The sequence below is a fragment of the Manacus candei genome, unplaced genomic scaffold (assembly GCF_025592945.1).
Source record: "Manacus candei isolate 608988 ecotype Guabito, Panama unplaced genomic scaffold, ASM2559294v1 h1tg000002l, whole genome shotgun sequence".
Taxonomy (NCBI): domain Eukaryota; kingdom Metazoa; phylum Chordata; class Aves; order Passeriformes; family Pipridae; genus Manacus; species Manacus candei.
The window spans coordinates 865,137-877,994 of NW_026138050.1; the positions used below are offsets into that span (position 1 = coordinate 865,137).

The 12,858-nt window shown below is 53.6% G+C and overlaps 1 protein-coding gene across 2 annotated transcripts in view; it reads right to left on the reverse strand.

The window, feature by feature from the left end:
• Nucleotides 1-12,858, reverse strand: part of PRKCB (protein kinase C beta) — a 97,804-nt gene that overhangs the window by 47,693 nt on the left and 37,253 nt on the right. For both annotated transcript variants that reach the window (XM_051800788.1, XM_051800696.1), the window contains exon 3: nucleotides 7,866-7,948. In XM_051800788.1, the coding sequence (XP_051656748.1) occupies nucleotides 7,866-7,948 (83 nt within the window). The remainder of the gene's footprint in view (nucleotides 1-7,865; nucleotides 7,949-12,858) is intronic.

The following is a 12,858-nucleotide window of genomic DNA, read 5'->3' on the forward strand; positions in this document are numbered from 1 at the left end:
CAGCCACCACTGCTGACCCTCTGTGGCAGCAGGACAGGGCGAGGGGGACACGGGGCAGGGCGAGGGGGACACAGGCAGGGCGAGGGGGACATGGGGCAGGGCGAGGGGGACACAGGCAGGGCGAGGGGGACACAGGCAGGGCGAGGGGGACACGGGGCAGGGCGAGGGGGACATAGGCAGGGCGAGGGGGACACAGGCAGGGCAAGGGGGACACAGGCAGGGCGAGCAGGAGCCCTGTGCCAGCGTGTGACACGGGGAGGAATCGCCCCCAGGCACTCCAGCTTCTGTGTTCCCTTCTAGAAACATATATTCCTGTTTAGGCAAATGAAAGCTTTAGTCATTCATAAAAAACACAAGCTTTATGCAAAAGGAGACAATTCCCACTTCATGCGAAGGATGTGAAATTCCCACTGGAACCCGGAGTTAAAGAAGGCAGAGCTGGGAAAGCAAAGTGTGTGTTGAAGCATACTGAGCTCCCCAAACCCAGCACCACAGCCCTATGGGAGGGGCTAAATCCCTCATGGGAACACTTCAGGCTTCACCTTCTGCTCCCACATGCCCAAGGGGCTGTTCTGCAGAGACCCACCCGCAGAGGGGCAGAGCCCAAGGGGTGTGAGGGTGATGGAGCAGTCAGGAACAGGGAGGCAGAGCCAGTTTTCTGGCTGCTGGGATGTGTAGGGCCCGTGTCACCTTGACCAGTGCCTTAGAAAGTGCCAGAAACTGGCAATTCTGGATATCATTTTTGACCAAGGCTGTACAAAGAGACTATTTTTGTACCACCGAGACAAGGATGACGAGAACACTGCGCATGCAGATGCTGAGACTTAAAACAAGAATGGTTAAAAAGAAGTTTGCCAAGAAAAGAAAAAGCACTTCTCCTCCCCCAGCAGCACAGAGCCGGCCTGAAGAACAGGGCAGGAACAGCTTTCTTTGGAGCAGAGCTGGAAAATGCCATTTGGAGAATGTCAGTGCACGGCAAGACTCTGCCCTTCCCAGCCAGTGCTGCCTCAGAGGGGTCTGAGCCTGGGGCAGGAGCCAGGACAGGAGCCAGGGAAGGAGAGGAGATGCTGCTGGCTTTGACCTGGTGCCCTGCAGGCATCAACCCTGCAGAGGTGGCAGAGCCCATCCCTGGCCAGGTTGGACGAGGTTTGGGGCAACCTGGGCTAGTGGAAGGTGTCCCTGACCCTGGCAGGGCAGTGGAACTGAATGACCTTTAGGGTCCCATCCAACCCAAAGCTATCTATGATTCTATGAAATAACCTCCCAGGCCTCCACTTCTCCTTCAGTGGAGCCCTGGGAAGGGGCAGCCAGACCCACACTGATGGCTTGTTTGAATCCTCTGTACTGACATTTGCTGGATTTGACAGAACACAGCTTTGCAACAAGATCACAGGTGGCTGCTTTCCCCATCTCATTGCAGAGAAAGCTCTAAATTATCTCTCCCAAAGAAGAATTAACACAGTTCCCATGAAGAGACCATTTAAAAGTGAATTTCATAGCAATTTAAGCAGCATACTAGCAAATACAACACAGCCAGAGCTTACAGCATGTGCTCAATAAGCCTGGGCAGGGGACATAAACCCAAAACCTCACACTTGTTTCCCATGACTCCCATGTGGAAAATCCCCCCGGCATGCAGGGGGGATCACAGCAGGCAAAGGTGGCCTGTCATCCCTTCCAGGGAAAGACTGGATTACAAGAGGTCAGGGATGTGAATGTGAGGGTTCCAGGTGGCATCCTGCCACTGTGCCAGCTGTTCTCTGGGATGCCAAGATGAGGTAGGGGAAGATGTAACAGAGACAATGGCACCCACCAGAGACAGGGAGCCCGGGCTCCAGCAGCACTGGCCCATCCTGTCTGGGGGCTGCTGCCCTGGGGATGCACCTCCTGCATCCCCCCACCTGCCTGCACAGGGCTGGAAAAACACCTTTGGTGAGAAATAGCTCAAGTCCCAGCAAAAAAACAAGCAAGGAAGTTCAGGAACAAGGGCACAAGAGTGCTGGGTCTTTGTTTCAATGAGAAGAGTCACAATAAACCAGAGACTCCATGGAAAGGAGGTTACAGGCAGGAGGAAAACACAGGTCATATTCAAGGTAAGACAGCAAAGATTTGGGGCTCTGTCAGGTGTCCTTGCCCATGGCAGAGGGATGAAACTAGATGGTCCCTTCCAACCCAAACCAGTCTGTGACTCCAGGATTCTGGAGCATCTTTTCTACCACCACATCTCCTCGGAAGCTGCCTCAGTGTGCCACAGCTCAGAGGCAGTTGGACGCTGCTGCGCCAGTAAGTGACACCAGAACTATTTTTCTGTATTTTACAGCATTCCAGCCACAGAGAAGCTCACAGAGCACAGGGCCTGGGGGCACGGCTGTGCAGGCAGCAGGGTCCTGGCAGCAGGATGGAGGCAGCTCCTGGGGAAGAGCCAGCAGAGCAGCACGGACACGGCTGTGGGCACAGGCACCACGGCGGGGGCTGCTTCCATGTCAAACAGAACCTGCCCCTGACAGCTTCCAGCAAGTAAATACATTTTTATTGACAAAAGATCTCATCCTCTCGTCAGACAACTGCAGTGGGATATGGACGACAGTTGTTCTCCTCTTGCTGCTGACAACACTGAATAAAACGCTTTCTCTTGCCAAGCAGCAAAAAAACCCAAAAAGCCAAACTCAGCTTCTCTCCCAGAGCAGCACTTGCATCTCAACATCCTTTAGACATGTCTGGTATCTTGTACATGCCTCGAGAGTCATTTTATTACACCTCCATGAGAGTGGGGCTCCCACAGCACTTTCCCTGCAGCCTCTGGGTGCTGGAACAGCAAAGAGATCCCTGAAACACCTCCTGCCTGCAGCATCCCCAGCTGGTGCCACCTCGAGCACAGGCTGCACCACCCACCTCATCACCATCCTGATGAGGGCCCAAACCCACCTCAGACCCAGCCCTGGTACTCTGGAGCCACAGGGAGGGCACAGACCCAGCCATCTGCTCCAACCTCTCCTTTAACCAGCAGCTGTGTCCGACCTGGAGTAACCAGGCACAAACACGCCGAGACAACACGAGAAGAGCTTTCCAATGCCAGGGCTGAAGCCGTGTGCAGGCTGGCAGGAGAAAGAGTCGGGCTGTGGCAGAGCCAGGGAAGCACCAGAAGGTGCTGGGAGGGAGCAAGGCAGATACATCTTCATCCCATGGGAACTGTCACTGGCTGCTGGAGCAGCGAGCAGGTGCCCGCCCTCGAGGGGCAGATGGCACAGCACGAGAGCTGGAGAAGTTAATTAGCAGCACAAAAGCAAGCAGAAAGTTGCAGAAAGGTTGTGAAGATTTGCCAGAGCACTGGACAGTGAAGCCCAGAGGAATGTGAGATGTGAGGAGGGATCAGATCCTGTGCTCTGAGGCAGTGCAGGGGCAAGAGGGTGCTTGGAGTCACCAGGAAGGTCCTGACTCGATGGGCACATCATGGAATGTTTTCCATGAAGAAATTCCTCCTGAAATCCTCTCCCCATGCTGCAAAAGGGGACAAACTACAAGCAAAACTGAAATGTAGCTACACTGGCCTGTTACCTTCAGAGAGCAACTCTGATATTCATTAATGCATCCTGATTAGATGACCTTTAACAGGATCATGCAAAGAAGGTCATTTTAATGATTATTTTGTCTACAATTTAAATAATTATGCATTCTACTAATAGCTCTGGCTATAATTAGGTTTGCCAACTGGAATACATTACACATGCCTGACTTCAGCTCCTGGAGACCTGGCTGTGGGTCAGAGTGGTCATGGCAGCTCTGCCTCCTGCCAAGAGGAGACACAGGAGTGCCAGAGCTGGGAATGAGGAACAGCAGAACTGGACAGAGGAGGCAGGGCTTTGGGCTGCCAGCCCCTCTGAAGCACCTCACCAGTTCTCACTTGGGGAATGCTGGGGAGAGACCACAGCCTGGCAGCACCTTCACACGGAACAGAAGTCCTGCCCTGGCCAGTGTAGCATGAATGCAGCCTGATGTCTGCAGCACCAACATCTGCAGCTACAGCCCCATCCTCTGCTGCAAGAGGCAATTAATCTTACATCTTTTTCTACTTAGAGGCCCTATCATGTGTAATTAGTCCTCTCTCCTAGATGCAAGGCTCCTACTCAGCAGGCTTGGCAAGGTTAAACACACAACCACGCTCCCGCTCTCTTCAAGGAGGTTCAAACACAACCAGATCAAAAAGAAACAACCCAAAGCCTGTTCAGCCAACACTAGACAAACTCTGACATTTCAGTGGTCTCCAGGGATTCTGCTCTGCTCCCCAAGTGTGAAACACCAGCCCACCCCAGGTCATCTCTGCATGCACCAGCCTGCATCCCCCACAGCACTTCAGCACATCCTGAACTTCAGACTGAGGAGTTTTATTTCAGTAATTAGAATTACACAGGTGTTTAAATGTTCAGATAGAGGATAAGCACTGTACAGGGACAAAAGGTTTTCTCCTTGATTCTCCAGTAACTATGAAGACACAGAGATCAAGGAGCAAAGTTAGAAGATATTTTTTTAACATATTTTTTTCCCTGGGCTCCAGGACCAGGCCAGAGGAAAGAGCAACTCTGGGCTGCAAACCAGCAGGCAGCTGGCAGCAGGAGCCCCAGCCCTGCACTGCTGAGCCCTGGATGCCAGTTCACTGCACGGCTCCCTTCCCTCTCCAGCTCAGCACAACCACGGGGCCCACCGTGAGGACGAACCCACTGCGAGGTTTAACACATGCAATAAATTAAGCTCCTTATTTCTGCTGGATTCTCTGGAGACTCATATCTGGGGAAAAGTTACCAGCTTGAGGCACCAACTGAAAAAACACATCACTGTAACCAGCACGGCCTGATGGCACCAGATCTGACACCAGCACAGGTGTCTCTGGATTCACACCACGGCTCTCAGCAACCACAGGGCACGGGGAAAGTCCAGCTTTCCATCAGTTCAAAGCAAAGCTCCAGTCCCTGGCTCATTCTAAAGCTGACAGGGCATTGCTGTGTGCTCTGGTTCTCCCTCTCCTGATTCAAAGCTCCTTAAGGATTATATGATTATGTAATTATAAATATTATATATTATAAATATAACGATATTGCTGTACGAGCATGACTGACTGTGCAGGAGGAAGGAATTTTGTCCTGCATTCATCCCCCAGTGACAGAGGGGCAAGGGCACAGACCAGAGGGGTTCTGGGGGGCTTTGCTAAAATAGTAAAAAAAAAAAAAAGCTATGAAAGCACCATTTTCTCCCTGCTTTAGTCCCAAGCACCTGCGTCCCTCTTCATTTTCAGAAATGATGTAATAAGAGATTCACTAACAGCACTGGGCAGCTGTTACCTGTCTGAGGGCTGTGCCATGGTGGCAATGCTCATCCAGGGATAACAGCAAGCAACAGGGAACGTGACCAAGGGCCTTTACACCTGCCCTGGTATTGTGGGGCCTCTTAAAATGTGACAACTTGGATTTAAATTAGACCTTTCCCTTCCCAGGCAGAGGCTGCCCACAGTCATCCAGAGCTGCTGGAGAGACCAGCTGGGACCAGCTGCCCGAGGGCTCCTCCTGCTCCTTGTGTGCTCAGCCTGGGCAGGGCTGCTGGGGAGGGACAGCAAAGCATCGTGTCCCCCATCAGCCACAGCTCCACAGGGACGGGAGGAGTGTCCCCTGTCCTGCTACCTGTCCTGTGGGCTCACACTGCCCGTCCCGTGGGCTCACACTGCCTGTTCTGTGGGCTCACACTGCCCGTCCCGTGGGCTCACACTGCTCTCCAGCTGCCCAGGCAGTGCCGGGCAGTGCCAGTTGCCAGTGCTGCTCCAGAGGTGGCAGCTGGATCCCAGCCCTGCTCTCCACTGCCAAACCTCATCTTCCTTCAGCAGGGCTAAGTGCTTTCAGCCTTTCCATCTCTCTTGGCACCAGAGTGCCCTGGGCACCCACCCAGCTGCTCCCAGGGCCCCTCACAGCTGCGGGGCTGGTGCCCCCCTCACCCGCTGCTGTCACCCCCTGGGTGCCCACAGCTGGGGTGGGAGCCAGGGCTCTGCTCAGGCTCCAGCTCCTTCTCCATCACACTGCACCTAAAGCAGCCTTAGCAGCAAGATTCCATCTCAGCACGCACAAATATCCAAGCACCGACCAGAGCAGATATTTTGCAGAGGTGCCACCCCCCCACAGCCCCAGGCAGGCTGGCAGGGTGTGAGATGGACCCGTGGGTCTTGCTGCTGCTGCCTTGGTGTGTTTTACATGACAGGGAACAGAGAGAAAGTGTGAGTGTCAGAGCTGCAGCCACATGGCCAGAGGGAACTTCACAGTGTCACATCATGTCACAGCAAGGGTCTGTAAACCTCCAGCACTGAGGGCTCCCTGGAGGGAGCCCAGCACACACCAGTGGCACCCACAGCCCAACACTGGCACTGCCCAGAGGACACAGACCCCTGTGCTGCCTGGGTGGCCAGGCTCAACCCTCAGGGAAGGGATCCCTCTCCACCACTCTCCCTTCATTTCTCCATGCCTTCTCCAGCTGTCCTTGCCCTATTTCAGCGGGCACCCACTGCAGAGGGGCAGCAGCAGAGGCAGGGAGCAAAACTTCCCAGAAAAATAGCAGAGGCGGGAAGTTGAGCAGTCTAAGGCCATCACTTCCCTCTCCTGCAGCTCCATCCCCTCAAGTGACCTGCTCTGGGCCAGGGCTCTGGGACAAACACCGTGCAGGCACACTGGGTATGCACACACACCCACCCCAGTGCCCTCCTGTATGGACCCTGGCTGTGCCCGGGCACCCAGGGATGGAAGAGCAGGGCTTGTGTTCCAGCCAAGCCTCGCCCTTGGCCTCACTCCAAGCAGGCAGCAGCTCCTGCCCACACCTCCACTGGTAGTCCCTCCTTGTCCTCAGGGGCTTTTGTCCTGTGGGTGCCAGCAGTGCCACTGTCACCTCCTGGTGTGCTGTCCCGGCGCAGGAAGGGCCGTGGGTGCCGCAGCTGCTCCGGGGGCTGCGTGAGCAGAGGCTGCCACGGCTCAGGCAGAGGGTTCGACCTCACCCGGGCCCAGGACAAGCCCACCCACTGCTGATGGCCCCAGGAGCCTCACCCCTGCAGGCCCCCATCTCTGCCCACCATGGCACAAAGCCTCGATTTGGGAGGGCGACCGACAACATGTGTTTAGCCTCCACCTTCCGCAGCCTGTTACACCTCCTGCTCCCACCACTTCTATTTTTAAGGGTGAGAGTTGTGGTGCTCTGTCGTTTCCCCAATTCGAGCTCTTTTCTCCCAGCAGTTCCCCAAATTAGCCAGTTTCCACGGTAAAGCACAAAACCTGCCAGACGGACCTGAATGGTGCTGGCAGAGCCCAGCTCTGCTGCCCCGGCTCCCACTCACCCCGAAAGATCCACTGGGAGAGAAAATCCTTGTGGAAATAAGGGTGGGGACTTAGATGGCAGGCATTTGTGTGGTTTTCTGATGCAAGAGATGAAAGGACACTGGGGCAAGGCTGTGGGGTCAGCCCCAAAGGGAACTCTCTGCATCCCCACACATCCTCCCTGCTCTGCTGAGAGCCAGTTATTGGGTGGCTTAAGTGTTTTAAGTCCCAGAAACATGAGAGTCCCCATAACTAAGGAATCACTGTCCCTGGAGAGATTTAAAAGCTGTGCTGATGTGGCATTTGGGGACATGGGTTAGTGGTGGCCTTGGCACTGCTGAGGGAACAGTTGGACTCGATCTTAGAGGTTCCAACCTAAACTACTCCATGAATCAGAGATGCCTGTGAAATAATGGCACAGAAGTGCCCTCAAGCAAGGAGGAACGTCTTCTCCAAAGGGCTGTGAACCACAGTGAGCCCTTGAGCACCATGCTGTGCCCCCAGCCGGGGCATCAGAGCTGTACTTACATCAGAGGCAGGGCCTTTGTCAGCGCCAGGGCAGGAGAAGGTGACGAACTCATGGCACCGTTTGTGCACGACGAAGCAGCAAACTGGAAAGAGAAGACAGGGACGGGGTGAGGAGCATGTTACAGGATCAGCACCTGGGGAACAGAGAGTTAACAGAATAAAATGCAGCTACATCTGATTTGTGAGCAGAGGCCCCGTGGCCTGAGCAGGTTTTTTAAGCCGTGGCAGAGTTTCAACCCTTACTGAACATCACTGACCAGACCAGGCTATTAGTAAAAGTCAGTAGAACAAAGTGTTGAGCAAATGTCAGAGGAGGGCTGGGAACCCTTCTGTTCCTCTGAGCTCATTGTCACTCGTGGCACACGCTGAGGTCACCGCCGGGAATAAAAAGAGGGAGAATCTGGCGTTCGCGGGTATCTGAGCTGAAAAGTGCATGTGTCCAAAAATGGAAGATTGTACTGAGGGAACAGGTGGGCAATTTTCCTCCCACAGCTCTGCTTTTCTTCAGCATCTCCCCAGCCTCCGTTTGCCAGACCAGAAGACACGCAAGTCTTCCTCCCCTCACGCACGTCGACGACAGTCGCCCTTCTGGGAACAGCACAGGGAAATCAATCCCGACACGCCACTACCCAGACTTCCAAGCAGAAGTATCCAGAGTCCCCATCCCCTAAACTACCAAACCCTTCCAGCACATGCCAAGGCAAAGCTGCCAGCACTATTTCTGCAGTTTTTGCAGTCAAAGCACCATACTTCAAAGCTAATGTTTTCCCTAAGTGACAAATAAGCACATCACCTTCAGTAACAGACCTTGAAGAGCCGTTTGGCACTGCAGGGAACTTCAGCTGATGGCCCAGATCTTTTTCGAGGGTCTCAGCCCACCCCACCCTGCAGCTGGAGGTGGCAGCACTGCTTTGAGGAGCTGGGATGTGCCAGGTCTGGGGAACAGGCACCACCTCACACCCCACGTCACATCCTCCTGAGTGCCAGCTCCTGCCTGGGTGCACCCACACTCTGCACCACATCCACACTGTGCCCCATCCCTAGGGATGGACCCCAGCTCGCAGGAGCACCACCATGCCCAAAGGGAGCCCAGGCAGGAATGGAGCAAAGGGAACAAGCACTGATTCTGAGGGGAAGCCTGGGCACCACACTCTGCTCTGCCTCAGGGGTCTCATCTGCCACATCCTTTTCCCAAGAGCCATTGTTACACTAAATAAAAGGCTCTTTGGAAGATGAGGAGCAGGCATAGAGGTTTGGAGACAGAGCTCAGGAACCAAACTGAGCCATGAACAAGAACAGTTGCAGCACTACGGGACATTTCCTAAGAAACAAGGAAAAGGTGGCCCATGACATGGGCCATGAACCTCACAATCCCCTCTTTGTGCTCTGCTACATCCAGCTGTAAATTCCTTTCCCTTTCCACATTTTTCATTGTGAAAAAAACCAAACCCAGAAGGTTTTAAAGGCAGAACATCTGCCAAGAGCTCTCTCCTCGCAGGACCTCTCACTTGCTTTTCTGAGGCAAACAAACAAACATCTTCTTGAAAGCATTGCTCACCATCTCTGTCATTGGTATATGGAGACAGAAGCATCTGGGAAGCAGGAAGGAAGGAATTAGAACCATATTAGCAAGGTTTTCTCCTGAAGTGTGTGTATAAACTCAGTAACTCTGTGACACGCCGGAGCTCGGCGCCGTCGGGAGGGTGCTCTGCTGCCAGAGCCTGGGCTGCAGCAGGAGCCTCCCAGCAGAGCAGGGGTAATTCCAGCTCAGCAAGAGAAACAAGACTGCTACTAGGCTGAATTTATCATGGAATGGTTTAGGTTGGAAGGGACCTTAAAGACCATCCCTGGAAGTGTCCAAGGCCAGGTTGGAGGGGGCTTGGAGTAACCTGGGCTAGTGGGAGGTGTCCCTGCCCATGGCAGGGGGTGAAACTGGATGGTCTTCAAAGTCCCTTCCAACTCAAAGCATTCCAGGATTCTCATATAGATTGTAAGGATAATATAGACTAAAGAGAATCCACTGGAGGACAGTGGAGCAGAACACTTCCCTGCATCCAGCACAAACTGGAGCTCTCTGCTGAGGGCACCAGGCTGGGCTTTGCATCCAGTGCTTCAAAGGAAGCTCCACAAGCCTTGGAAAGATCCATTGGAACACTTCACACATGCTTAGGTGAATGCTCCATCCATGCAAAAAAACAAAAAGAGGGCCAATAGAATGAGTCAGGTACGGGGTCTCATGTCACTAAACCCGTCTCAGCTCCCAGACGTGCATCCCACCCAACGGATGTGAGGAGTTCTGAGAGATCTTTCCACTGCTGTACCCTCCTGCTGTCATCACACTTCAGCAGTTTAAGCCCATGTCTTTGTCAGTTTAGAAACCCCAGCACGAGCAGCAGCTTTCCCAGGTTGCTAATTAGACAGTTAATTTGTAAATCTTATTATTTGGATAATAAAGTTATCAAATCCCACTGGTGAGCTACAAACATCCCAAGTCATTTGTATACAACAAGAAGGAAAGATTAACCTTTCCCGTTCCCTACTGCATAATGCAAGAGTGTTTCCTGGTCCTAAATTATCCTTCAGAGCCAGCTCCACTGCAGGAGTCTCAGGAGTCATCTCTGTCCTGGGACAGGATCCAAGCCCTATGGAACCCAAGAGGCAGAGACCCCCAGCTCAGCAACTCTCCACAGCCTTATGAGACTTGCTGGAACACACGTTCTTCATACCAGCCCCAGCACAGAGTGTCACATCTGAAGAGATTTGCACCAAAGTATCAGGGCCAAATCACACACATCCATTCCCTGGGATCCTGACATAGTCCTGGGAAGAAAGGTCTTCTGGAAGGTTGGGTTTGAGGGCTAAGAAATCACAATAACAACAGGGCATTTTCAAACCCCAGGAAATAATCTTATTGTGGAGGTTGAAAAGAGAGAAAATGCTAGAAAATGCTAACACAGTATTGCTTAAAAAATATATACACACACACATACATGCTGAAAGGCTTCTTGGCTTAAACCACTGCTCAGAAACCCTCCAGAAAAACATAAAGCAATTTCCTAAACTGATCCCAGAACATGCCAATCAGAAAAACCTCATCAAAATGTGTTCCAGGAGTTTGAAGTCTGCAAAGCAAATGTCTGGCTGTACCTCCAGCATGGGAAGGGACTTCCTGGGGATGGGACACCCCGGGGAAGGGACCTGCCAAGGCAGTGAGGGCGAGTGGGGCAGCTCAGCAGAGCATCCACCAGCTCCGGGCTGCCAATGGCCAGAGCAGCCCGTTCCCCTGAACACAAGGGGACAGGCTGCAGAATTACAGCTCTATCTGGCAGCAGTTGGGGCTGGCAGCAGTTGGCTGCCTGCATGTTCTGGAAGGATGCTGCCTGTTCCTGCAGCAGCCAGAGGCAGCCGAGCAGCTGCTGCTCCCACGGGCAGCGCGGCCGCTGCTGCCCAGAGCCCACACGGGCACCTTCCTGCTGCAGAACATTCCCCTTTCTCCTCTTCCCAACATGTAAACAAACTCCAAAGTGTTTCTCTGCCACCTCTCACCTCACAGGCTCCTTCTCCCCTCAGACAGTCGGGCACTTTGCCCAAAGACACAACAATGCCCAAAGATTTGCTCTTAGAATACAAAATCCTTCCCAGGCCAGTTGCTTCTGCCCAAGGAAAGCCCTTTATCAAAGCTTTAAGCTCCTTATACTGGCATCAGGCTACCCAGAGAGCCAGCCCAACACAAGCATAAGCATTCCTGGGAATATCAAAGCCCAGGAAAGGCTCAGGTCAGCATTTCATTTGCAGACCCCTGAGACTGCTGAGCCTGCCCTGGAGAGCAGCACAGCAGCAGCCCCTGCCTGTGCTGCTACTGCCAGGACACACAGCATCAGAGAATCCTGGAATGCTCTGGGTAGGAAAGGACCTCAAAGCTCATCTCATTCCAACTCTGCCATGGACATCTTCCACTAGCCCAGGTTGCTCAGAGCCCTGTCCAACCTGGCCTTGACACAGTGGCCAGTCCTGCTCAGAGCAGGTCTTTTGTGGTATTTTGAGCACTATTTCTCCAGCCTACTTTGACCTGGCTCTGGATCAGGTATTTGGGACGCTACAAACACACGAGAGAGGGAAAGCTGTCCTTGCCCATACCATGGCTGTGCTGTACAGATCCACTTATGCAAAGAAAACAGATCATAGAATATCCTGAGCTGGAAGGGACCCACAGGGATCGAGTCTAACCCCTGGATGGGCACAGGACTCCCCAGGAATCCCACCATGTTCCTGAGAGCTGTCCAAGCACCCCCTGAGCTCTGGCAGCCTTGGGGCTGTGCCCACTGTCCTGGGGAGCCTGGTCAGTGCCAACCACCCTCTGAGGGAAGAACCTTTTCCCAATATCCAACCTAAATGACTGCAAAGGCTCACAGACACTGGAAGAAAAGCCATGGCATTGGGCCACCCAAAGCCCCACATCTCCACACAGCCCAGAAAAACCCAGGAGAGCCCCCAAGCTGCCTCCAGCCCCTGTGGAAGCTCTCAGCACCAGCCCACAGGGAGAGCACAGACCCACAGCATCCCTGGCACATGGAGCAGGGCTGGCCCGGGGTGATAAATCCCCTCCTGCCCCTACTCCCAGCCTGCCACCCGAGCTGGGATCAGCCTCCTCTCCCACACGGAACGTCCTGAGCTGCAGGAAGGTATCCAGCCCTCCCCAGGGCTCAGCCACTGTGAGAAACTGCCTCCTGCAGGAGTGAACCCTGCCTGGCAGCCCACAGAGCAGCCCTGCCTTCCATCTGATCTCCATTAGGTGCTCTAATTTCATTGCATGCACTCCTTCCCCTGATGTTCTGAAGAAGGGGATAATCAGTTTTCCCTGAGTCCTTCACAAAATGAATAATTCAGTGAAGTCACCTCTGCTGCCTCCCCCGAGTTCATCCCTCCCCAGAACACACATTCCCACTGAAGGGAAGCCTTCGTCCCCCTCGTTAGGCCAGGGAGAGGTCTGGAA